The following is a 25762-nucleotide window of genomic DNA, read 5'->3' as shown; positions in this document are numbered from 1 at the left end:
GTATTCCTAAATAGGTCCTTTAAGGATTCGGTCCCCAACCCCTGGGATAGCACATTGGTGGTGGTTTGTGGCCTGTTAGGAACCAGGCCACATGGTAGGAAGTGAGCTGTTGTGCTCACCCCCTTGAGAAATTTTCATGCTAAAATCCTCATATCTAATATATAAAAATTTCTAAATCTGGCCTGTTCAGTCCCCGATCACCTCTTTTCAGTTTTCAACTGGATATTTGTAACTTGTGATTATACACAGACAGAATCTAAAGATATGTTAATAAAAAGAATGACCCAGTTTTTCAAACTTTTAAGTGTTAATCACAAGAGAAGTATTATTGTAAATCTGAAATAAAAAGCAACTGTTTAACCAATTGAGAGATACTTGTGCAAATAAAGACTAGTAGAATTTTTAAAGGTAATGCTAATTTACCATTTCATTTATCTATATTCTCCACTCCTATTCATCAGTGCTTTTTACTTACAATTTTTAAAGTTCAGTAACTATACTTGTGGTTTTTGGCAAGAACACTTAAGATTTCACTGATAGTTTTCTATTAATTATTTTTTCATATCATTGTTTCCACACTGAAAAGCATTTTTATTTCTTCCACTTAATTGTGTTTCCACTTTGTATCAAATTCACACACCCCACCTTTGCCACTTAGCAGTTTCAAGGCCTGGTGTCATATAATTATTGGTGGCTTATTAAACTTATTTTATTCAAACATAAACTAGATAATCTTAAAGATACATCTTTAAAAATTAAAGTTGTATTCATATTTATTTGTGTGCGTATATATGTACACACAGCACATTTTAGAAGAACAAAATTACACTTACTAGATTCCAAACATCTTACCAATAAATTGTTTCTTTATTCACTTGTGAGATCATAGATTTTACTTTCTTATAGTATTATAACTTATTTTTCTAAGATTATAAAAGCAAACATTAAATTATGGAGCAAAGAATATACACTTTGCCTTTTTGGGGTGTTTTTCCAGTCCTCTTGTTCCATATATTCTTTTATTTTAGAAGTTACTAAATGTCCTGTTTTTTCCTGTCTTGTTCACTGGGCAAACAGGGGTAGATGGTCCCCCTCCCTAGATAGGAGACGACCTCCTAGTCCCAGGATTCAAATCCAGCATGCATCTCCGGAGAATGACAGGTACTAGTGAATTCCTCCTCACAGACAAGTGGCTTCTAGAGGATTGTAGGCCACCAAGTGAAGGATAACCGAGAGAAATGTTGGTTATGATGTGCTTCCTTTCAGGAGCCAGAACCAGATATACTGTGATTCCATCAATAATTGCAGCCAACTCTAATAAAGCACCTCAGAATGTGCTGAATGTCGGTAGCATACAAAATAGTTTAAGCACAGTGAAATCAGGATCCACTGAAAGATTCTGTTTTGAAGAGCATTTAAGTGTTTTGAATTTCTAAAAACAAATTTAAATACAGAGTTTTTTTTTTACATGTGAATAAATAAAAATTCTCAGGTGCTTTAGAGTATATTAAAATCAATCACAGAACCTATGCTGTGTTATTATATTGGCTGATGGTTTAATTTAGGTTGTCTTGTTTTGTCGCTATGTAAATTCATTATTAATAAAGTTTAGGCTTTGACATATATTAAAAATGTCTAATTTAAAGTAAGACTCCTGGTTCTTACATATTTTGTGATTATTATGTTTTTAAACAAAATATTGTCAAAGGCCAGGGTCAAACCACAAGGTAGGTTTTTAAAAATAGCATCAGTGCTTTGAATCTACTTTATGCTGATATATCAGAAGTGTCACAACATACATTTTCCATTACTTTATTCTTTTCAATTTGCAGTTACCCCAATTTTTCTATTTTATGGTGTGTGTTATACATAATCTTTAAATATTTTTCCTGACTGGTCACAAAATGTTTCTGGGTGTTTGAGATGCTTCTGGTGTGAGCAGAAATTCAGCCAACACATTGGTAATATTTATTAAGCAGATGAGTAGATATGGTATCTCAGAAACAGGACAACTAGCCATAAGAGCATATGAGCATACAGGTTAATTTCTTTTTTAAAGTGTGTATGTATAGCAGAGTAATTGTAGCTTTAGTTAAGAGTGATATAATTTATTTTTGTATCTGTAAGCAAGGTACCTTCAGGATTTTAGTTTGAAAAATCTAAGCATTGTCTCTAAGAAAAAAATTAATGCCATTTTAACAAATGTTGGAAAAGACCACAAAATGATATTTTATGAAAGTTTTAAGAATATTTTAGCATGTTTTAATCTCTAAGACATTTACCTCTTACTATGACTTATATTTACATATTTGGAATTGAAAATAAATTCCTTCTGCTACTATCTGATTTCTAGAATAGAATTCCTGAGAGTAGAAAAATTAGTAAATCTCCAATCTAAAAATTATTATAAAAGTAAAGACTTCAAATAAGAATACCAAAAAGTTGTATAAATTAAATAAAAATTACATCTATATGGCTACTCATTCATTTAATAAACACTTTTTGTAATCACACTGTATATACTATTCTAATGGCTAGAATTACAATAGTGTTTAAAAAACAAAATCCTGGCCATCAAGGAATTTAGAATTTTCTTTTAGAAAAGATAATTCTGGAAAGTCTTTGAATTTATTTGAAAAAAAATAAAACAGTATGTTTTATGTTCTCTAATGACTGAGTATAGGACAATTTAAGATGGTCTTTGTGATCAATACAAATGTAACTTTATCTAAGCATTGATTAAACAAAATGGAAATCCAAACAATAGGTTTCAGTTATTACATACATTAGATGTCATTTGCTTCATTTAATGGAACATGAATTAATTATGTTATTTAATTTCTTAGATTGTATGTATAACTGTAAGGATATTTTAGGATCAGAAAGGTCCTTTTAGATAAGATTATTAAAGACAGTTCTCATTAAATACATAATTTGCTTTTTGTGATGACTTATTTGTAAATAAGTCCTATGTTCAACCAAAAGAAATATATTTTCAATGGCATAATACTATGAATTATTACTATAGAGAATAGAAAGTTATATATAATAAATTTTTATTAACATTTAAGAATGTGTGCTCATAAAAATAGGAGAGAAGTTATTTATATCAACTAAATTCATCGGTAACCATGTCAACCACTTGACAAAACTTAATGAGCACTTGCATTTCACCTGTCATTACCTTTACTCATTTGGGGGTTACTACCAATTTCTAAGTGAAATGAATATGGCATCAGATTTGGATATAACAAATGTTCATAAGAATTTGGGCGTTGACAACTTTTGTCTTAGCTAGGAAATATTCTAAAGGCAATGACAATTTATACAATTAACCTTTGGATATCTTCTATCAGGGCCATGTTTATTTTGAAAATAACATTGTAGTACAAAAAGTAAATTCTTGATTAAGAGAGCTCTATAGTGTTTTTAAATGAGTCAAACAGCTTAGTTCAGTCAAATAGTTTAGTTCCTTTCTTATTTCCCACAGCATAAATGTGTGCACAGACATGTGCTAGCATGTGTGCACACACACAATTTTTAATGAACCATTTCTCCATAATTTAATTTTAATAAACATTAAAATTTCTAAGCAGTCTTGATGTTATCTCAGATGGTACCATGGATTTATTTGGAATTAACATGGAGGAAGGTATATCAGGATCTAGGAATGTTTTCTAGAAGTTGTAGGGTGTTTAAAACAATTATGAAGAAGAAAATACATCAATTTGGAACCCTGGGAAATGTTTCTGACTTTAAAATGGTAGTGAAATTTCCTTGTAATTTTATTTCTAAAAATGTTAAGACTTTTAAAAATCATCATTCCAATATCACAGTATTTCTTTATAAATAGCATTATTATAATACATAAAAGTAATATTTATGAACCTGTATGTACATAATTCTATGAATCTTAACAAAACTTAGATCTAGTTGTAGATCGAAGTTAACCAAAATTTGTGAGTAGCCATTTAGGAAAAAAAAAATGTATTTCAATATGCCCTAAAGGTTTGGGGTTCTAATTTAATGTTTACAGTTTAATTAATCATCCCTAAATATGAAAAACTAGTGTAAATTATTATTATCTAAATCAACTTTAAACTATTTTGGAAAATGCTTTTTATTCAAGAAAATGAAATATTCTCATTGGGCATATTTTGAAATATATTTTGACACATCACTGGCTTGGAGTTACTAATGCCAGTGTTTTGCTTGAGAATGTTTTTGCATCAATATATAAATATTTTAGGGGTGTAATTTATTGGTGCATGACACAAATACTAAAAATATTAGATTAAATAATCCTATTTTCCAGAACTTAAAATTATTCAAATAAATAAAGTATCCCACAATATTTAAGATTAATTCCTGAGCTGTTCTGCTAAATTAGCTCTAATTCCTTTTGCACATAATTAAATTTGTATAGTTTCCCTTACCTGGTACTTAGTAGCAATTATTTGTCTATAAGAATCCTTGACCAACAGTATCAAGTGGTTTCTTTTGTTTTAAAGTAAATTAATCTTCTTTCTCCATTAAAAATATTTCTGGGATAAACAAATCACATACTTTTTCACTTCCAGAATTCATGTCAGTTACCACATATATGTGGAGTTAGCATAGAACCACTTATAAATTCAGTGTATTACTTAATATTTCTTTTTGCTTCATAGTGTCCTTTATTATCAGTGCTTTTCAAAATTGTCCTTTATTTGAATGAATGAAATGTACCCATGTACTAAAATACTTAGTCTATTTAAAGGTTATAATTTATATATATATATATACACACACACAGGGGAGTAAATATATCTTAATTACATGCATACATATTACTAACATATGAATATTTCTTATTTAGGTTAACTCTATTAAAATCTAATTTTTTCCATCCCAAATATAAGAGTGAATAGGATGATAGAATTGCGTACCACATTAACATATAGTACAAGCCATCTAAGTAGTCAGCTAGCATTTAGAAAGATATATTTTTATGATATCAGTGTTAGTTCTAATTAAATGAAAACATTATGTGGTAAATTTTTGTAACATTTTCCCCAAAGCAGAACATATTATATTTTCATTTTATTATAAAACAGTCTTAAATAATATTATTATTTTATTAACATTAATTTTATTTTTAATAGAATTATAATATCTTTAGAAAAGCTTTATTTACTACTATCTTCAGGGAGTTCTAACTGAAATTAAGTACTGAAAAGTAAAGGAAAGTAGCACAGAAATAGATTTTAATGATTATCTCTCTTTTCATAAGTTCATTTTATAAATCTTTACATTTAAATTATTAGAAATAAAGAGAATAACAATTGAAAATGGAACTTCAAAAGAATTAATGTTTAATTAGGAGTATCCCCAGCTTTCTGATTATTATTCTTGCTTTGATTTAATAACAATATAATTTTTCTACCTTACATTTGAATGTACTTTTATAACTTTTTTTTTTTTTTTTTTTTTTTTTTTTGAGACAGAGTCTCACTTTGTTGTCCAGGCTAGAGTGAGTGCCGTGGCGTCAGCCTAGCTCACAGCAACCTCAAACTCCTGGGCTCGAGCGATCCTTCTGCCTCAGCCTCCCGGGTAGCTGGGACTACAGGCATGCGCCACCATGCCCGGCTAATTTTTTTTTTTTTTATATATATATCAGTTGGCCAATTAATTTCTTTCTATTTATAGTAGAGACGGGGTCTCGCTCTTGCTCAGGCTGGTTTTGAACTCCTGACCTTGAGCAATCCGCCCGCCTCGGCCTCCCAAGAGCTAGGATTACAGGCGTGAGCCACAGCGCCCGGCCCTTTTATAACTTTTAAACAATTTCATTTGTGCCCTGTGAACTAAGAAGCACAGCTATTAAATTGCATATAAAGGAAACAATTCAGGATTTCTCATTCTTACATGTTTAAAAAAATGTTCTTTATAAATAATAATATAAAGATGAAAAATTTTAATAGGGCAAAAAAAGCATGTTAAAACCAAAAATAAATAAGACATAAGGGAAACACTGAAGTGGACCTGTGTCTTGTTCACTTCTGCCCAGATAGCTTTTCAATAAAAATCAAATCATTCAAAATGTATGACAGAGTCAACACTGTATGAGAGAGTCAACAGAGAACTTTGCACATGGGGAAACGATGGCATTTTCACCAAGTCATTAAAGCCTAGATTACCCTGGAAAAGTGACTCAAGCTTTTCTGGACTCAGTTTTCTCATCTGTAAACATAGCTCACTGTAGATGGACTAGCTGAATTCTAATGTCCCATAGACTCTAAAATTGAGTCTATGCTGCCTTGTTGCATCATAGTAAAACATACATTGGACCCACAATAGTGACTGACAGTTTGTTATACATTAGGTGATGAACCAGAGGGCATGCTTAATTTATGGTATTCTATATTTTGCTGAAGCCTAGAAAACAATGTAAAATTTTATTTCTACATTTATTTGATTTGATGTAAACTGGATTTTATAGCCCTAGTTAGTTTTTTGCTTATTGTAATTTTTAGGCTCTCAAATTTTATGATAATACTCAAAATACTACTTTTTTAAACCTTCCATTCAACAAACATTTACTGAGCTACTACTCTATGCTAGATGTTGATGTTACAGTTATAACCCAAACAAAGGTCCACGAGGAACTTAGTGTAGTGTAAGGTAGAAGGCAATTCATTTTACTGCAGTCCATTTTGTGATTCCATAATCAATAGTTTTAATAGTATAGACATGAATATAGATGGATTCTCTAACTTTTCCTATTTTACACATCTCAAGCGTCTACTTATTCTAGAAAATAACTGGATTCAAATATGCAGTATATTTTTAGCTATAATTTAGGATTTGAGGTAAAAAAAAAGTTAGAATTTTCTATTTCCTTCTCCATTCTTGCTTTACATGAAATTAACACAATTAAATGCTTATCATTTAGCTCAATTTGTGGATTGTGTTAATTTTTAGAAGAATTATAAAGACATATCCTTTGTAGACATCTTTAGAAGTATCTTCAATGAAAGTTAATTTCAGTGGTATTTGAAGAGAAAAAAATAATCCTTAATAAGGGGGTTAAAAACAAAAGGGTTTGATTATGAGCCTCTGCATGAATATTTATCATCCAATTATGGAGCACTGGCTCTGCGTTTTATACTCTTATAGAGGAATAAGAGTATTTGCTTTCAAGAAACAAATACACGTTATTTAAAACAATACTTTAATAGCACACCACTTGCTAGTTCTAAGTAAGGCTAAAACTACTACAAATACTAGTTCTATATAATTCTACAAAAACTATAAGTACTAAGTAATATTGATATATTTAAAATTAGAATATGATAATATTATTTTCATCAAGATGATAATATAATTTTTACCTGCCATTTTGCAAGTAAAAAAAAAAAAAACTGAAGCACAGAGAGGTTAAGCAACTTGACTGAAGTCACCCAGCTGGCCAGAAACAGCTGAGATTAAACCCAGACTGACTCTAGAATCCATTGTCCCGTGTTGTTTATGCCAGAGATGCAAGGTGATTACTGCTGCTGAGATTATGGATTCTCAGTGTACCTCCTGGCTCAACATTTAATGACTATGTGAGCTAGAACAAATTATTTAACCTTTATAATTCTCAATCTCCTTATCCTTAAAAAGGATTAAAGTAATACCTACCTCTTCAGACTGGCAAGAAGATTACATGAAATAATACAGATAAAATATGATGCTAGCACGGAGAAAGCACTTAGTAAATGTTAAATATCATTAGTGCCATCATCACTGTCCTCATCACCATCATCAATTAACTGTCATAATCAATCTAGTATATGGATCCATTTAAGTTTTAGGAGATGAAAAGAGGAGGAAGAGCTTGAAAGTTTCACAGAAGATGTGAAATCTCAGTTGGGTCTAGAAAGATTAATAGAGATTACTAGGAATAAGAAGAAAGATGCCTGTAACCCTGTTATTGTTCAGTTTGTACAAAAGCCCACCAGATTCTGCACAGTCCCTTCACCTCCTGCACAGTCCCTCTACCTTCTCCCTTGAACTTTTCTAATCTGATTCATTTCTCAACTCCTGCTATACCGGTCTCCTTACTATTCCTTGAATATACCACGTACACACACACCTGCCTTAGAGTCTGTGCATTTGCTATTTCCTTTTCCTGGGATGTTCTTTCCCTATATGTATACATGACTAACTTCCTCACCTTAAGTCTTTGCTAAAATGTCACCATCTCCATAAGTCCTTCCCAACTACCCTACTTAAAATTGCAGTCAACACCTGCCCCTAAACCCCTGCCTCACCCTTATGCTTCTGATCCTCCTTGCCCTAGTTTACATTTTTATTGTTGTCATTAGCATTTATCACCTTCTCCCATAGTTTATAATGTAGTTGTTTGAGATTCTTTTTGTTTATTTTTTTATGTTCCACCAGCAAAATGTAAATTCCTTGAAGGTAGAGATCTTTGTTTTTTTGTTTTCACAGACATATTCCAAGCACCTAAAACAATGCCTAGAACATATACAGGCTCAACAGGTATTTGTTGAATAAATAAATGAGTGAGTGAAAACCCTTAATGACATTGAATTTCATGGGTCTGCCTGAGATTCTCTGCTCCCATCTCCTCTCCCTGTGCTGAAGATTCTCTGAGAAAAGGAACAGTTGCTCTCCCGGGCAGCTGTCTGGAGCCCTATTGGGACCAAGCATACATTTCTCATAACTGTATACCACTTTTTTATTTTGAGATCCTCCTAGGCCTGCAGACCTACTTACCCTACCTCTCTCCCTTCCTTTTTCTTCTCATCCTCCTGTTATACTTATGCCTTCCTTCCCTGTGCTTCAGGAACACGTTTCCCCTCCCACTCACCATCTCCCGTTGATTTCAGTCATGTCCTATACTTCGCTACTCTCCTGCCACCCTACAATCTCTCCTGACTATAGGAGCAATAACATAAATAAGAACCTTAATGTCAGACAGAGATTCATCTATTAGTGCTTTCCTAGGCCTGTCCCAGATTTCATGATTTCTTCCATCTTAAACAAAGGTGTACCCAGAGGGCATGTGTCAGAATCTAGAATCTACCTCCTCCACTCTTTTTGCTGAGACAGCTTGGGAGCTAGACAGACTTACTTAATATTTAATCCTAGCTTTGCTACTTTCTGACTGAGTGCCCTTTCCCTGAGCCTGTTTCTTAATCTGTAAAATAGAGATGATACCATCTTAAAGGATTGTCATGGAGATTAAATAAGTTCATACCACCCTCAATGCTTGGCATAGAGTTATCCTTCAATATATCAAGTACCCTCATTTCCAACTAGTAAGGGAATGTGGTAAGTGGGAATATCTCCGTTTTCCCCTTTTTTCATAGAAATGGGCTATCCAAGTAACATAAGGCTGAAGAACACATAGCTTAAATCCTGAATTGGAGGGGCAAAATAGTGTAAATTCAGTTTCTAGCAAAAGTAGACGAGATAGGGAGAGATGAGCAGCCCCAGTCTATATAACCTGTGAAGGCAGACTTTTTACTTTCATGTGCCTTCCTAGTTCCTGAGAGAACCTGACATATGCTGGACACATAGGTAGGATGCCTGATATTAATAAGACAGACAGTTGTCTCAGTATTGTTGGAAGAAAAGGACATCAGGAAAGAAAAACAAGCATGAAGTGTAGATAATCAATCAATATTCAATATAAACCTATATATTCTTACATTTTCTCTTTTTTTATAAGTGTCAGTTTTTTTACCACAATATTTTATGTTATTTATTTCAAATATAGTAGTCCAGACATTTTGGGCTTCATAGGCACATGTAAGCTGCTTTGGGGAGGTAAGCTCTGAATATTAACATCATTTCTATGGGAAAATGCATTTCAAGTTTCAAATGTTCAGTGTACATATGTATAATATGATTGGAAAGTAGAATAAATTGAGGACTGTATTGATTCTTTGATTTGTGACATGTGATTAAAATGCTATGTGCTTTTTTCAAAAACAGTATGTGGTTTACAGAAAGCATCTTTATGATAATTTTAAAAATAATTTTAATAGTTGATATAAACACTTTAACTTATGTCAAACATTTTTCACTACAGCATTTTTGGTCTCTTTCCTTCATAATTTTGTGCAGAAATAAATAAACAAAAAAAAATCTTTTGTAGTATCAAGTTTCAACTTGTAAAAGTAGAGGGCACTTCATCCCTTTGAGGTCTTTCAGCACCCGAACCATCACCATCACCACATTTATCATCTTTGCATTTCACCGTTGTATTTGTTTACTCACCAATGAGTGGAGGCAGAGTTGCTCAGCGGGAGTCTATATTATATCACTGCTGTAGACATAACCTGTCTAGACCAATGGACTATCAGCTTCTCGTGTCTCCTACTGGGCAATTTATATCTTCCACACGGCACCCGTTCTGAGTTTCATTTTTTTTTTTTTTTAATTTTGAAAAGTACTGACAAAACCATTTAGGTAAGACAGTTGCCATCTTTCATGTCTGTTGCTTTTATCATTGTATGATATTAATGTAGCTTTATTCATCATATGTTTTGTATTTCTTTAACATTTCATTCCACAGGCACTCCAGAAAGTCTGAAAGATCTAGCATCCAAAAACAGACTAGGAAAGGCACTGCCTCTGATACAGAAAGGTAGGCTTGGTGTTGTGCTGTGCTGCCATCTCCTGTTTCACTAATATATTTGGGATGCCCTTACTCTTCATGTCACATAAGCAGTTCTTAAACACAAATTGTGATGTTTAAATACATTCATGTAACTAAATCTACCCCTGTATGGGAATGTGTCATTGAAGAAATAAGAGAAGGTTGATTTGAAGAAAGCTCTTAAATCTTAGGGTTTAAAAAAAATCTCATATATATTTCTTAGTGATCATTCTGATTACTAATGAAGATTAAAAATTTTCTCATTCCTTTATGCATATTAGGACATTAATGTTTTGTTTCTGAGATCATTTTTAAAGGTTACCAATGAATATAGGACCTGGGATGTACAAATAGTTTGAGTGTGTCATTTATCTGAATAATGTTATCTTTTAAAAAAATTTCTTTTCTACAAATGCATAATCTGAGATTGTACTTGTATATTACAACAAAAGAGATATGCTGAGTTGATGTAAAAACTATAAGGTATTACTAACCTTTTGTTTGCAATTTGGCTAATTTCAGAGAGTTTTTGAGCATTTTTATGTGTAACATATTGACACATTTTTCACATAGCTGTGAAAGCACCTAAAAAATCCATTCACCCATTCATTTATCCAGCAATTATTGACAGCATGGACAGAGACATAGATGTAAGTTAATGAGACTATTCAAGTGTCATAGCGGTTATTAAAGAGATATGTACAGGTTCAATGAGAACACAGAGAAAGGAATGGGGTAAGGATGAAACTAGGAAATGCTTCATAAATAGATGTCACTTGAGCTAAATCCTGGCAGATAAAATATTTGTGAAGAGTAAAGTGTTTCGTGAAAGGGAACAATGTGAGAAAACACTGAGACTGGAAATATATTCTTGAGTTTGAGGAAACTATACCGATTTTAGAATGGAGAACAGGATTCAGGGGATAAGAAAGAGTGCTGAAAATAGAACTGGAGAAATCTTGAGAGGTTAAATGAATGACATAACTATGCCATGTTAATACCATGCTGTAGATTTCAAATTATTTATTCATCCATGAGCCACTGGTGTGCTTTAAACATGGGCAGCAGAGGATCAGTTTTGATTTTCATTTTATAGATCACTTTGACAACATTTTGGAAGGGCATCAAAATATCCAGGGGTAGATGGATGACACCGAGTTGGCTATCCCAATAGGCTTGGTTGAGATAGAATCTGTACAGTTCAGTGATTCATTCAGTTAACATGTGTGTGCCAACTATATGCTAAGTTCAAGGAACAAAATAGAGGATATTACCACTGAGTTGAGTAAGTGTGAGACATGTCAAGGACTTGGATAAAGGGGGATGAAATTTACACCTGGCCAATGGTCCATGGAGATATTGGCTATTTAGGGAACATGATTTGCAATGGAATAAGGATACAGGGGACCCAAAAAATTGTTGAATGGAAAAAAAGAGTTGGGTTTTGGGGAAGGAAATGAAACAGATAGATAGATAGCTTGTAAGGAAACAAATTTAATTATATATCTATTTTCACATGCTTTAATTTCAACTCAGCTGATTGCAATTTCTTTACTATCTTTGTAAATGATTTGAGTTCCTTAGAAAAATTTTCAGTCTTCAACCCTCATTCCCAGCTCTCTCCATACACACAATTTCCATTATTTTGACATGATTAAATTTTTTCTCAAAGTTATATTCTTTTTATTTCAATCAATATTCTTTCATTAACAAATACTAGTTGAGTAACTTCTATGTTCAGGTTTATGTTTAGGATATATCAATGATCAAGGGTTTTTTTTGTTTTTTTTTACAATAGGATAATATTTTTTAAAAATGCTAGATGATTCCAGAGTCAACTGAAGGTGCATAACTCCAGATGAATGATATTTCAGCATCTGTCTCTGCAACTCTGAAAATACTCTGTGGATAAACACATTTCCTCTTTTCTGCCAATAAGAATAGCACAGAGTTGATTGCCCGCAATCTTCAAATGTTTATTCTAAGGACCATTTTCTTATTACTCCTGCCTTTACTTTGTAGATTTTAAAATAGAAAGCTCTAACCTTTTAGATGTGTAGGTTTATTTGATCATAATTAAAACTCTTCATTGGTTTTTATTACAGTATAAATTAGAAGCCCAATTTTTAAGTGAATTACTGAATAGCTAGTTATAAAAGTATTGGCCTGGATTTTCCTGCTTATATTAGCTCTCATTTCTTCAGAAGATACCATGAGTTTACATCTAGCTACAGGTAAACTGAAGTCACAGTATGAATGCTTTGGACACTGATTCTTAGCCTTTGGGAGTTAATAACTTCCCAGAAGGAGTCATAACCATATAGTCATGCATTGGATTCTGACAGAATTTGGTTTTTAATTATCATAATTTTAAAGTCTCTTTGTTGGCCTCAACAAACTTGGCCTTATGAGGAATAAACCTATAAGAAAATACTTTGAAAGATATGATGACCATTTATAGATTGAAAACAAACAGAAGTGATTTATGTCTTTTGTGCCTAGCCATTTAAAGCAGTACTCACATATTGGGGGAAAAACTCCTTAGTAAATGTCTATTTTTCCACCTTCATGTGCATTCAGCTAGAAAATTGCTAGCAGTATTTCTGCATTCCATTCTATTGACTTGACTTCTTGTGGAACCTACACTCTATATCCTAACTGGGGAAGGCTTTTTTTGACTATTACTTAAATACACATTTTATGTTGTACTGTTGCTGTTAGAAAGAGCCTGTGCAGGCCTGTAAGGGGTCATCAAAGGAGGAATCATTTTGAAAACCTGACCTTAAATACCACATGCATGTCCACCCTTTAACAAGTCATTTTTAAGCATCAGTAGGAGGAGTTTACTGCAAGTTCATTTGAATCAATACAAATGCCTTACTAAAGACCTGGAGGTTTTTGTGAGAAATGTGTTTTAGTTGAGTCCAAGTCAAAGCACTGGTCTTAGATGAAGAGAACAGGCATGGATTGAACTCAACAGTAAATATTTAGATATGCATTTGGAGATGGTGGACCAAAGTCAGACATACTTAAGTTTGAATTGGAATTTAGCTCTACAAGCCTTATTTATTTTTAGGATATATAGTAGAGTAGGTATTCTTTAAATGCCATTGCCCATATATTTGATCCTGCAAACTCCCATAGCACAATTCCACCAAGTCCTGCCAAATAATTTGATACTTATACAGATATTAATATTAATATTTTGGGTTACAAGATTAATGGTATACCTGAGATGTGAAATTACCATTTTTCATCTCATGATACAGAAACATATTCTATCTCACTAGGCAGAAAAGAGAATAAGGATTGGCACTCAACAGACCTCTGGGCATCTGCCTCTACCACATTTTAGCTCTTTGCTTTTTTGCAAGTCACTCTATGACCCTCAGTTTTTTTATCTGTAAAAGAGTAATAATAACATTTTGCTATGTGTGAGAATACAAAAAAGCACATACATGTATGTATGTGTGTATATGCATGCATACCTATATTCATACATACTTGTATGAAATATGTACACACATACATTCAGTGCCTGACATGTACATATGGCCTCACATTGCAGCTCAATAAAGAATAGCTGTTACTGTCATTTTACTTATTCCTCATTCACTCTCTCTTTCATATGTTTGTTCTAAATCTCTTTCATTCTTTTTAAATCCTTACATTCTTGGCACATCTCATTTCATTGAAAAGATCAAGGCTCAACAGCCTTGTTTCTTTCAACTTCACACTCCCTCCCATACCTCAGAATTTGACTAATTCTCCTTTCCTCTTGCCCACAGCAAACTATACTTGCTTCTATTATTTTCCTTCTGCAAAACCTTGCTTTTTTTGCTTCAAGTTCTGCTTTTTTCCTCTCTCCAGTTTTTCTTCCTGTAATTCAACCTGGCTGCCCATTCCTCTCTCTTCCTCAGGCAAAGTGCTTCTGTGCTTCTCCTTTGGTCTGTGCTCTCATTTTTGTTATACAGTGGTTGGTGGCAGGAACTGTTTTCTTATTGAGGAACTTTTAGTTCGGGTCTAAGAAAAAACAGATCTTATGCTAAGTGATTAACCTTAAACACTGCAGGCTGTTTTCAGGCACTGCAAACCCTGTGGCTCGGGAAATAGAACACTAAGTCACATCATCAAGCTGTGTAATATTCACCCAGGAAGGCATTTATTTTTCCCTGTAATTGCTTTTTATACTTTTGCAATTTAGTTTGATGCCACACAGAGTTCACCTAAATTATTTACATTTTAAGTCACATTCAAGTTGTTCTTTTAGTGCTTATGAATTGCATTGAGGAATGAAGCCAAATTTCAGTGAAATTGCACTATCCCATGAAATTTCTCAGAACCAGGGTAGAAAATGTATAATTTAAGTTTCAAACTATATATAGGAAGTATATTTTGAGCAAGCATTACTTGAAGTTTATTCTCATGAAAATGACTTTTAAAGAGTAATAGATAAAACTCTATCATTGGGAAGGACTTGATCATGTAATCTATCCCATATAAATTAATTCTATACAGATGAGTTAATATGGAAAGTTAATTTATAATGAGTGAACAGTTTTAATATGTAGAACATTGTCAGTTCCTTTACATATTAATTTGGAAATTGAGGTTACAGTTCGGGTTTCAGGGTCTGAATTAGGTCTGATAAAGCATTAATTCATAGCTCAAGAAGATAGAATGTACCTTTATTAAAGACCTAAGCTATGCAGCTATTTGTTGTCTGAAGCCTGACATTTTCCCATTTTATTGTTATGAAATGTAGAAGATACCCTAAATCAACATCATTATGCCTGTAGAAATCATTTTACTTAACAGAAAAATTATCAATCTGAATACAAGTTTAATAAAGCATTCATTGATACACTTTTGGTAATAAGCATGTGTTCTTTATTTTCACATACTGTAAGTGACTTAATAAGTGAATTATATAGCATTGTTTCAAAAGGGATGAGGTGTTATTTAATTTCTTCTGTCAAAATAATACATACTAGGTATTTTAATATTGCATGTTATTTAAGATACATTTTTAGGCCGGGCGCTGTGGCTCACGCCTGTAATCCTAGCTCTTGGGAGGCCGAGGCGGGCGGATTGCTCAAGGTCAGGAGTTCAAAACCAGCCTGAGCAAGAGCGAGACCCCGTCTCTACTATAAATAGAAAGAAATTAATTGGCCAACTGATATATATAGAAAAAATTAGCCGGGCATGGTGGCACATGCCTGTAGTCCCAGCTACGTGGGAGGCTGAGGCAGGAGGATTGCTTGAGCCCAGGAGTTTGAGGTTGCTGTGAGCCAGGCTGACGCCACGGCACTCACTCTAGCCTGGGCAACAAAGTGAGACTCTGTCTCAAAAAAAAAAAAAAAAGATACATTTTTAAAATGATGAAAGGAGCAAAAGCATATATTTATTTTAAACATGTACATGTATATAAACATCCATTTTAAATTCTTAATCCTTATGCCACAGCACTCTAGCCAGGGCAACAGAGTGAGACTCTGTCTCAAAAAAAATAAAAAATTAATTCTTAATTCATTAAGTAGCTTTATAATAATTTTGAACACCATATTAAGATAACTATCGATATATGGACAATATTTTTACAGATATTGTTATATCTGAGAAAACATGCTTTTATCCATTTATCAGCCATTTGCATTTAATCAGTTATGTAATTAGTAAAACATTCTCCATCTTATTATATTATTTTGGTTTTTGGTCTGCTTAAGTTAACCTCAAAAAGCATCCTTCTTTTCAGATCTGTTTGGCATAGATGTGCTTATTACAGATTAAAATTATGAACATTGTAAAAATGTATGCAGAATTCTACAGTATTTCTTCTTGAATGCAAGTACTTGAAGTATCCCAGTACTCATCATTCTAATTACATTCACTCATTCAATCAACGTATGTTTATTGAGCTCTTGCTCTCTGTGCAGCTATCTCTAGGCAATAGGGACAGAGTTCCATAAAAAACAAAAGTCTCTACTCTGCCCTTGTGGAACTTAAAAGAGGTTTGTTACATTAGAGCAACCTAGATTACCCTTTTAAAACCACATGGCATTCACACGTCCAATTGTAACTTTTCAGTTTGATTTTAATTCGTTTTCAGTAACTGTGCGATGGGTTTTCTTCTGGTTCTTTAAAACTACTGTCTTGTAAGAGTAACCAGGTTTTCCTTGGACAAATATGTTGGTATCAAAGTTAATGTGAACCTGCTGACTGAAGATCTTTTTTGGCCCTAATGTTTTAGGGTTCTCCCACCATGTCTTTCTAGAAGGGGACACGCAGCCCCAAGAGCGACTGATCAACCAGTCATTAGGGGAAAACATCCCACTCGCTCAAGGTCGAGTGAGCACTCTAGTGTCAGAACACTGTGTTCTATGCACCACCTTGCCCCTGGAGGGTCGGCGCCATCTTCTCCGCTTCTGACAAGGTCGCTATTCAGTGTCCAGCCCAGCATTCATGTCCTGCCTCCGGGTGTTGGTGTGGTGTCGTACCTTCCTGAGCACTCGAAGCTTTCACTCATTATGACGCCATAACTTTTAATTCTTTCTTTGTGACACTTAAACCTCTCCCACATCCTCTATTACTTGCATTTATATTCACTGTGCTAGTGGTTTTCTATAGTTTCTGCCAATTAGCTATCATTGAAAATTAAATTTGGCTGTGTTATGTCCTTTCATCTGTTTGTGGCATATTCATATATAATTTTTTAATTATGTGAAATTATTTATGTTAAATTACCTGGAAAAGTATAAGAGAAATTAAAAAAAATACAACCGTTTTTGTGTGTTCAGTAAAATCTTTGAGTTAAAATCTTAAAGTTCTACATTTAAAAAAAAAATGTTTGAACACCAGCAGATGGAAGTCAGCTTAATCTTGGGCAGTAGTAATATATCTGCACACTTCTCCTATTTCATTTGTAATTTCAATCCTTGTACCAGTATATTTTATGACATGTATCCAAGGTTATTTTAATTATCTATCACAGGTTTTTTTTTTCTATTTAAAAATGAAGTATAAGTGAGTAGTAATTTATAAAAGTCTATAGCTAGAATTTTTCTTAACAGTTATAAATAGTTCTAGAGTATATACCAATTTAATAGTAGCAATTTAAACAACAGCCTTTCTTAACTAATTTATCCACATTGTTAAGATCCAGAGGCTGTAATTAGACATATTTGGTTCAGTACTACCAAAAACGAATAACTTGCCCGGAAAGTACAACTCCATAGAAAGTTAATGAAAAGAAGTGAATCGGATTCTGCTCAGTTCAGGATATTCATCATACAGAACTGTGTATGGCTGACATTGCCCTGTCTCTTTTCGCCCCTTTTTGTAGTATTCCCTTTACACATATCATAAAAAGCATCTGATTTTGCTTCCAAAGGCCCAGTTAAGGGATTTATGTTTATTTTAATAGTAACAGGAAAGAGGAAAAGATTTTTGTCAGGCCATATTGGAATTTTACCATTTCATGCCCGCTTTGTTTTTGCCTACAGAATGCATCGACAGGGAAGTCCAACCCAGTCTCCTCCAGCAGACACATCATTCAGCAATCGCAGGGGAAGACAGCTGCCACAAGTGCCAGTGAGAAGCAGCAGTATAGAACAAGGTATCCAATAAAGAGACATCATTGTCCAAAAATGTTGGATTACGAACCTCCTCTTTTATACTCTTTTTTATTAGATGAATAGTATTTTGATTATATGTAATCTGCTGAATTCTAAGAATTTTAAGTTCCTTGAAATTTTATCCCCAGCACCTAGTTACAATAGGTCATGGCATGTACTCAGTTTTTGCTAATTGAATGAATGAATGAATTTTAGGTGAGTGTCATTTAACAGAATGAATGGAAGCCTGGAAACAGTTTTTTGTTTTGTTTTGTTTTTTAAGGACAAAGGAAGAAAATAACACATAAAATTGTACTGAGGTTTTTAAATTTTAAGAGAATACTTACTATACCTTTTAAAACATTTTAAAAATAATTAAACACTTGATCATATTGAACGTTTTACTGGTGTTTTTAAATTTTAACCTGATTGGCAATATCTTGTATTTTTATATAAGTTTGATGATAAAAAATGACTTAGAGCACATATTTTAATATCTTTTTCAACAGCTCATTTTGCTTAAAGATTTCCTTATCTTATGCATAGGTACATTATGTTTTATTTTCAGAGAGAGAGAGAAAGAGAGAAAGAATGAATGTATGCAGTTTGATAGTAGAAACTAAATTCTCTAAACTACCTGAGCTAGATGATTTAAATACTGGTTTAAAACAGTCAGGATTCTTCATGGGACCCAAAGTGCTATCTCATTTCTCAATATTGAAATGATTTGTTACCAGTATTCATTATCACATAATTGTATCAGAAATGTGTTAAGCAATTTACTGAAATAATTTTTAATTCAAGGTTGTAATGTAAATGCAGTGAACTTCTATTTAAAACATTTATTGAAAAGTTTCATCCCTATGAAACAACTGAAAGGTTAACATTTTGAATATTTTTTCAACAGTGTTGATTGTCGCTGATGTAAAACTTTCATTCTATAATCAGGGTTCTGAATACCTTCTATTCCTCATTTAATTGAAGCACTTTATTGAATGTACTACAAAAATGTTAAAGATTTAAGAAGATAAATGCATTGTTTCAAAGACTAATGTGGCATTGTTTGCCATGCAGAAGACTTCATTATAGAAAAATTAGTATAGATTTTAAGAGGTATCAACTTATTAATAGAGTAATACTGGGACAATAAAATCTGGATTTATATTTTTTAAAAAATACATCCTGTTGTTATATATCGTACATTAGTTTTCAGGGTTGCTATAAGGGTATCCATTTAGTTTATCAGAAAAATATGATGCATTGTGAAACTCTGACTTTCTTTTCTAAAATAGCAGTTAATTCATTGGAATTATCAATACACATGCTTAACAAAATTTATTTTCTTTTCTCTGGATACATTTTGAGAAGATTATTCATAATTAATGTTATTAAAACTCTAACAATAACCCCGATGAAATTGTTTTAAAATTTAGATTTTTTTAAAAAAAATTGGTATTTATTTAAACTATTCATGAACTCCTGTTGCACAACTAAACAAAAAAAAAACCCTACAGATTTTGGTGTTTAGCTACAAACTCAGTGTTACTGGCCAAATTTTGGCATTCAAAAAGTGATGTGGTCCTAAAATTCTTTGCATTTCCTCCAGTTGCAAATAAAACACTCTATGGGTTCAAAACCATATATGGGTATTGTACATAACTCTCGCAAAGTGAGAGTATAGTTATTTCTGTAGAAATAAGAACTGCTTCTATTAAATCAATTGGAGTGTATATTGGATTTTGGTTTTTTAGAAAAGCACATTTTTTATTGTTAATATCAATGTTACTGTTTATGATATTCGTATTCACAGTTGTCTTTCAGGGAAATCATCAATTTGTAAGGATTGAATTGAGGTGGGAAGAAGGGAATGACTGAGATGACATTGATGAAGTTACTTTGATATTTAATATGACAAATAACTAATAAATACTTTTGGTCATTTGAGGTTCCTGAAATATATGATCCTAAGAGTTATATATATATATACAGCTTTTTCAAAATGTGCTTAACAAACAGGTATTATATCAAAGTGTTCTTCTATAAATCAAATAGATCTGGTGTTATATATGATGTTAATATGTGCTTTGGGACTTTTGGTTAAATATCATACTGTCTGCCATCATCTTATTATGAATCTATTTCAAACTGAACAGTTTACATGACATGACAGCTTTGTCCTAAAATGTTTTTAAAAGTCAGTTTTTAATTTGATTTATGAGTTAGATAGGATTTAGAATGTTCTATTTAAGATTAATTTCATTGTTCATAAGGGTGTAGAATTATGTCATTTTTTTTTTGTTGTGATATTATTTGTTAAATTTTAGCTCTATCTCCTGTGAAGGTTAATGCTGGCTACAGTTTATTTACAGTTGATTAAGTCTTTACTGTTCTTGACTTCCTTCCAGTCTTCTTTTTGTTTGTTTTTTATCTTTAACAAAGTGTGTTTTTCTTTTTTAAAAAAAATAATTCAGTTGATAAACAGCTGGTGGGTAAGAATAAATATTTCAAATGGTTTAGATTCCTGGATATTTATACAACTTTCTGATGTACTTATAAAATAATTTTATTCATATACAGTTTCAGGATACAGTTATCTACATTATTGTTTTTAGTATGTATGCCAGGACAATTTGATTTTTTGACTGGATGTAGGGTTTTGGGGGTTTTTTTTTCTTTTAAATCAGATTTACTACTCTCTTTTTACACAATAAAAGCAAAATCTCTTATTTTAAATGCTAATAGTCTAAATAGACATGTTTGCTTAATTTTTAAAAAAGTATTTTAAAGTTTCTTTTAAAAATTAAGAATGCTATCCTATTTGCTATGTAGAGGCTGATTATGTTAAAGTAGGTTTAGGGGAAAAGCAAAGAGAAAAATCACAATATAGATTTTGAGATAAAGTAGTTGAAAAAGTAGCCTTACAATTCAGGTAACTCTAATAATATGTAGTAATTGAAAGCAAAGACGTCCATGAAATTTCTCTTGTTGTATTTCAACATTGTATTCCAATGTAACCCTATGTAGAGTGAGGCTGAAAGCAACATAATTGGTTGTATAAAAATGTATAGATTTCTAAAATGAGCCATGTGATTTTTTTTTTTAATGTTCAACTGGATGTCTTTTGAAGAAGTTTTTAAAGATTATTCATAAACTAACCCTTAGTGATGTTTCAGTTATGTTTTATGTGTTCAATTATTATAACTGCCACCTAAAACTCTAATGATACTCCCCTTCAGAAATACGTAAATAAGCCATTGTTCCTCAGTAAATAGTATGCCAACAAGGAGGTGAATATAAAGCTTTAAGAAATATCTAAGAAACATAGTCCTTAAAATACAAGTAATTTTACTTTGGTATATTTTAATACTATTAATTTGAGAAGGAGGAAAGGATTACTTAAATTAGACTACATTTTTTAATGTGGAGAAAGTTACAGAATAGTTTTCACAGTGCAAAGAAAATGACTACTATTTAGTAAAAAAATGAAATTTATTTTTCATTTATCATAGGAATTTTCAAATCATCTGAAATACTATCATTTTTGAAATGACAAAAAGTTTTGTTATAAATATTAAGTATTCTTTTAAATATTTTTACAATAAAAATCAAATGGATTAAAGTTAAAATGTTTTAGTGAAACATATTGCAATAGTATACAATTCTTAAAAGGCATGAAAAAATACTATGGAATATACTTTTCAGGTTCCAAGCATAGTAATATCCCAATGTTTTTGGTTTATTTTAAATCTTTAAATTGCTGTATTCATTTTTTTGATTAATTTTAGTACCATATTTGGGACTTCCTCATGGTTTGTCATTGCAGTTTGTCATGTCACATTATATGTTATGCATTTTTATTATTCATGTCCTTGTGTTAATTCACATTTCCATGTCTAACTATAAATTTGCTGATTTCTTTCTTTTGTTTCCATCATTATGTGCATTTAATTCATTGAAGAACAAGAAAAATATAACTCTTCCACAAAAGGTAAATATTAATACAACTTTTTAACCATTTAATATTGTTACTTTTAAAAATAATGTATGAGAGTTATATATATAACTGCACTTATTAAAATAATGAGAAAATTTATTAAATAGGCAGTTATTTCCCTAAAATGATTTATAGGGCATTTGGTATTAATTATTTCATCTTATGTGCATTCATATCAAAGAGGAAAAGATCACTTTAATATTAGTAATAATTTTGTTTCAAAATGTATTTATTCAGACTGACAACTAGAAAACAATTCTCCTTGGAAAATAATAACATATTCTTTGTTTCTGTTTGTTTGTTGCTCTCATAGAAAAAGGATTTAATTCTTGTCTTCTATTCAGGGTAATATCCCGGTGCAAAGGAGTAGAAAATCCCTGGATTTTACCTTCCACTTAGCAATAACCTTAGCGAATGTTCTGGCCCATGCTGCAGCCATGCATCTGAGAAGCAGCTACTTAAATGTTACTCCTATTGGCCTCAATATTGTTATGATACCCATTAAACCTACCTTTCTGAAAGACATAGGAAAGGAAAATACATTGCTGATCTCCTTACTGTCTTTTTGGATCACATTTCTTATTGAATTTTGCACTTGAGTTTCGAATAGGCTGTAGGCCTCAACCCACACTCATGTGCTGTCCATACATGTTCCTATTTAAGGTTACTGTTCACCTTATAATTAAATATTTAAACATGAGTTTTCAGCCTAATATAATGTCAGTAATACTTAAAAATATACAACTCTGTATAGTTTAATAAAAGTACATTTTCTCAGTGTTTGAAAGTGGATTCATGATTGTGTTAATTTGTTGCCCACAGTAACCCTCAAAGCTAGTCCTGCAAATAGCATCATCTCTATTTTATGTATGAGGAAACTCATGTTCAGAGAGATTAAGAGATTTTCCCATTCACATTGCTGATCAGTAGTAGACTGCATTTCCAGGTCTCTTACTTTTGACCTCCCTCCACTACACATTGATGTATCCTATTTTAGTAAGTACAAATCCCAAATATATTATCCCTAACTCTTAATTTATTTAGGTATGTGTTATGTGTCTTAGCTTTAAAAAAAGAAAATAAAATAAAAGATAATATTCAATTGTTATTTTAATATGAATTTATAAAAATATACTGCAATTATATTTATATCCAGGCACATGATATACTGGCATAGTATCTGACATATTAGGCAATAAATAGATATTAATACAAAATCAGGTATTATTTAATGAGATCAAGATGTTTCAGTCCCTAGGTTTTGCCTAAGTTTCTAGCCATCCTACATTTTTAATTCAGGTATCAGAAACACAGCTTTAGATTCAATAGCACAAAATTGGCCACTGTATTTGTACTTAAGTGCAGAAGAATTTAGTTGGATTTGCATGATAAAAGCATTAGAATTTCATAGGAATGGGCCATTGCCTAGTTAATTTATCCGAAAGAAAGAAAATAATTCTTCCTTTAAAGCCCTCCCATAGATGTTATTACTAGCCAAAAGCTATACTTAGCTAATCAAAACAAAACAAAATCATAAGTGGTATAACCTAAAGTCTACATAGAGTTTGCACATTTATGGCCTCTCTACAGTGCATGTCAATTTGTTGCATTTTTATAAGGTCAGTGTGTCCCAGATGAGAAGTGTTGTTACCCTGTCAACTATTCCTTAGAGACAGGCTGCAGAAATGCCTTGTAAAATAAACCACATGACTAGAAACAACAAAAGAGGCACATCCCCAAATGCATCCAGCAAGGCAAAGAGCAGGAAAGGATGCTGGACTCCCCTCTGGGATTTAAGGTAGCATAGTTCATCCACCAAAAGTGGCTCTCAAAACCTAGAAAGGGTAGAAGCAAGTTCAAGAAATGTATTTAACTTCAATTTTAGGCTCATATATCCCAAAGGAAAGGGAAAGATCACAGCATAGAAATTCCGCTGCTGTGAGCTGAAGTCTGTCTTTTCTGGGATATGTTATAATGGAGACTTCAGGTTATTGTGAGTGCTCCCTGGGGAAAGGAAGACTAGGGTACACCATTCCTAGCTGACTGGACAGGATAAGGGCTCATTAGTCAGGGTTTGTTTTTGATAAATTGTGGATGAACTTATGGGACAGACAAGTGGTCCCAGTTTGCCTGAGATTGAGAGGTCTCCCAAGATGCAAGACTTTCAGGACAGTTCTGGGCAAACAGGGATGGCTGATCACCCTAAATATAAAGGACCAGTCTATTAATTTTCCAGCATATGTCTGTAAAGTGACATAAAAGAAATGTGAAACACTATTAACATTACTAATGGTAGATAGAATTTATTGAGCACTGAATATATGTCAATGACTCAACTAAGAATGTTATGTATTTACCTCATGGTATTTTCACTGTAGGCTGAGACTATTAATATCTCATTTTCCCACTGAGAAAACTAAAACTTAGAAAGATTACAAACTTGATCTCTTATCATTCATTTTGTAAGTGGTAGAATAGGGAACTGTAATAAACACAGACCTCCCTCCGAAGATCTTGTTCTTGATCACATTGTTTAATAGGCTCTCCAGCATTTTTTGAGACCTACTGTGAATGATTATAATAATATATACACAACTGCAAGGAGAGCTTTATTATCCCTGTTTGATTAAAATAAAGTAGAGGACTTAGAATGCCTTAGGTAACAAAGCTGCTGTGAGACAGAAGCAGATTTGGATTCCACGGCCCATGTTCTGTCCCCTGCACTATGTTGCTGTAACAATCACAGCTCACAACCAGGATCTTGGAGAAGCCCACTTAGAATTCCTGCCTTCCCCTGATGTCACAATTTTTTACCATTCAGCTAAATCCCAGGGGCCTGGCTGGACCCTCAAATTAACATGCACCTTGAAAGAGCAAAGCCAGTGTATTTGAATAAAGATAGCACATCTTTCATCTTGCAAAGTTAACTGAGGAACTAAAAATGTTTATAGTACTTCATTTACCTTTTAACTCCCTCTTTTATGTTGAAATCTGAGAGACCGTATCATTTTAGACTTCACAAACTGCTGTATAGGCCTATTTTAAATTATTCATTCTAAAAGTAAGCCAATTTTTCCCTCTCTGCTACATTTCTTGGACAGTTTTAAAGAGCCCATGAATGTAGTTTGGGGGCATCGAAATAATGATATAAGAAGATCAAAACTGAACCAGAAATTAAATGACTTCAAGGTGAGAAAAAAATGTTATTGTCATAATAAATTTTTAACTTATATGCCTTTAGACAGTATTTCTTAAGTGCATTAACTTTTTAGCTTTTGGAAGAATTTTGAATCATAATATATATTATCTTTTCTACAAATATGAGTTTCCTATATAATAAAAAGTGTGTAATTTATATACATGGAGAATGAAAGGCAACTAGAGTTTAAGTAATTAAATTATTTGAACAGGAACAAGATGTAAATAGCTTTGTGTTGCTTTTTATTTTCCTGTTTCACTAACAAAATATGTAGTAATTATTATAACCAGATTATAGGGGCT

General features: G+C 32.4%; 1 protein-coding gene across 48 annotated transcripts in view; it reads left to right on the top strand.

Annotated features, from left to right (window-relative positions):
- The window catches only part of RIMS1 (regulating synaptic membrane exocytosis 1), a 477545-nt gene that overhangs the window by 346551 nt on the left and 105232 nt on the right, over nucleotides 1–25762 (top strand). For 21 of the 48 annotated variants that reach the window (XM_076003222.1, XM_076003218.1, XM_076003221.1 and 18 more), the window contains one exon: nucleotides 18157–18269. In XM_076003222.1, coding sequence (XP_075859337.1) covers nucleotides 18157–18269 — 113 coding nt within the window. Of the gene's footprint in view, nucleotides 1–1077; nucleotides 1162–10570; nucleotides 10643–16904; nucleotides 17088–18156; nucleotides 18270–22225; nucleotides 22256–25762 lie in introns of all 48 variants that reach the window. The other 27 variants (XM_076003220.1, XM_076003216.1, XM_076003219.1 and 24 more) reach the window with 6 other exon arrangements.

The sequence above is a fragment of the Microcebus murinus genome, chromosome 5 (genome assembly GCF_040939455.1).
Source record: "Microcebus murinus isolate Inina chromosome 5, M.murinus_Inina_mat1.0, whole genome shotgun sequence".
Lineage (NCBI taxonomy): Eukaryota > Metazoa > Chordata > Mammalia > Primates > Cheirogaleidae > Microcebus > Microcebus murinus.
Note: the sequence above shows the minus strand (reverse complement) of the source record. Positions and strands in the feature narration are given on the sequence as shown.